Source organism: Carlito syrichta, unplaced genomic scaffold, assembly GCF_000164805.1.
Source record: "Carlito syrichta isolate Samal-C Ts95f unplaced genomic scaffold, Tarsius_syrichta-2.0.1 Scaffold59884, whole genome shotgun sequence".
Taxonomy (NCBI): Eukaryota; Metazoa; Chordata; class Mammalia; order Primates; family Tarsiidae; genus Carlito; species Carlito syrichta.
Genome location: NW_007003980.1, coordinates 197,956 through 199,637, shown reverse-complemented (window position 1 = coordinate 199,637; position 1,682 = coordinate 197,956). Strand labels below are relative to the sequence as shown.

At 67.3% G+C, this 1,682-nt stretch overlaps 1 protein-coding gene across 1 annotated transcript; it reads left to right on the top strand.

The window, feature by feature from the left end:
- Positions 1 to 225: 225 nt before the first annotated feature.
- Positions 226 to 1,679, top strand: POU4F3 (POU class 4 homeobox 3). The gene is made up of 2 exons (XM_008050346.1): positions 226 to 434; positions 747 to 1,679. Exons 1-2 carry the CDS (start codon positions 315 to 317, stop codon positions 1,641 to 1,643), a joined length of 1,017 nt encoding a protein of 338 aa, XP_008048537.1. The 5' UTR covers positions 226 to 314; the 3' UTR covers positions 1,644 to 1,679.
- Positions 1,680 to 1,682: the final 3 nt, after the last annotated feature.

Sequence of the window (1,682 nt, the reverse complement as noted above, 5' to 3'; positions counted from 1 at the left end):
CCGGGCGGGGCGGGGCGGGCGGGGAGCGGCCGCCGGCGGGGTATAAATGCCCGGCGGGGCGGCCGCCCGCCGCGGTCTGCTGGCCTCGCGGGCCGCGCCTGCGGGTCCCGGCGCGTGAGCACGCCTGCGCGCGCCCCGGCCTCCTGGCAGGCGGCTTGTAAGACGAGTGAAGACGCAGGTGGGGGAGCGGGGCGGCAGCCAGCGCGAGGGCGAGGGGAGCGCCGGCGCCGAGCGGCGCTCACTCGGAGCGCGGCGAGCAAGCGGGACGCGCCTGATTCCATGTCCCCCGCTGCCACCCTGCCAGGCGCGCGAAGATGATGGCCATGAACGCCAAGCAGCCTTTCGGCATGCACCCGGTGCTGCAAGAGCCCAAATTCTCCAGCCTGCACTCCGGCTCCGAGGCCATGCGCCGAGTCTGCCTCCCAGCCCCGCAGGTACGTAGTGGAGCATAATTACCGCTCTAAGGCACATTTTTTGACAGGCACTCGCTTCATGTTTTTTTCATGTCGCCCAGAACAATCGCCGCTGTCTGAAGCCCTCTCCCTTCTCCCCCGCGCTCTCTCCCGGCGCGCGCTCCCTCATTCATGTCTCTGATCCGCACGTCTGTTCCAGCAGAGCCGCTGCCTCCGTATTAATTTTTATGACCTGGGCTTTGAGGAGAGGCATCTCGGCTGCTTGAAAATGTGTTTTAATCCTGAGTTGACAGTATTCCCCACTGACCGTGCTGTGCGCCTTCTCGCTTGCAGCTGCAGGGCAATATATTTGGAAGCTTTGATGAGAGCCTGCTGGCGCGCGCCGAGGCTCTGGCGGCGGTGGACATCGTCTCCCACGGCAAGAACCACCCGTTCAAGCCCGACGCCACCTACCATACCATGAGCAGCGTGCCCTGCACGTCCACCTCGTCCACCGTGCCCATCTCCCACCCGGCCGCGCTCACCTCGCACCCGCACCACGCCGTGCACCAGGGCCTCGAGGGCGACCTGCTGGAGCACATCTCGCCCACGTTGAGCGTGAGCGGCCTGGGCGCGCCAGAGCACTCGGTGATGCCCGCGCAGATCCACCCGCACCACCTGGGCGCCATGGGTCACCTGCACCAGGCCATGGGCATGAGCCACCCGCACGCGGTGGCGCCGCACAGCGCCATGCCCGCCTGCCTCAGCGACGTGGAGTCGGACCCGCGCGAGCTGGAGGCTTTCGCCGAACGCTTCAAGCAGCGGCGCATCAAGCTGGGGGTGACCCAGGCGGACGTGGGCGCGGCGCTCGCCAACCTCAAGATCCCGGGCGTGGGCTCGCTCAGCCAGAGCACCATCTGCAGGTTCGAGTCGCTCACGCTGTCGCACAACAACATGATCGCGCTCAAGCCGGTGCTGCAGGCCTGGCTGGAGGAGGCCGAGGCCGCCTACCGCGAGAAGAACAGCAAGCCCGAGCTCTTCAACGGCGGCGAGCGCAAGCGCAAGCGCACGTCCATCGCGGCGCCCGAGAAGCGCTCGCTCGAGGCCTACTTCGCCATCCAGCCGCGGCCCTCGTCCGAGAAGATCGCGGCCATCGCCGAGAAACTGGACCTTAAAAAGAACGTGGTGAGGGTCTGGTTCTGCAACCAGAGACAGAAACAGAAGCGAATGAAGTACTCGGCCGTCCACTGACTGCGGCGGGCGCGGCGGCGGAAGCCGGGGGGGCCTGGC

Coding starts and splice junctions, on each gene's coding strand:
- POU4F3 (XM_008050346.1), top strand. CDS start 315: ATGATGGCCATGAACGCCAAGCAGCCTTTCGGCATGCACCCGGTGCTG. Junction 435..746: donor TCTGCCTCCCAGCCCCGCAG/GTACGTAGTGGA, acceptor TCTCGCTTGCAG/CTGCAGGGCAATATATTTGG.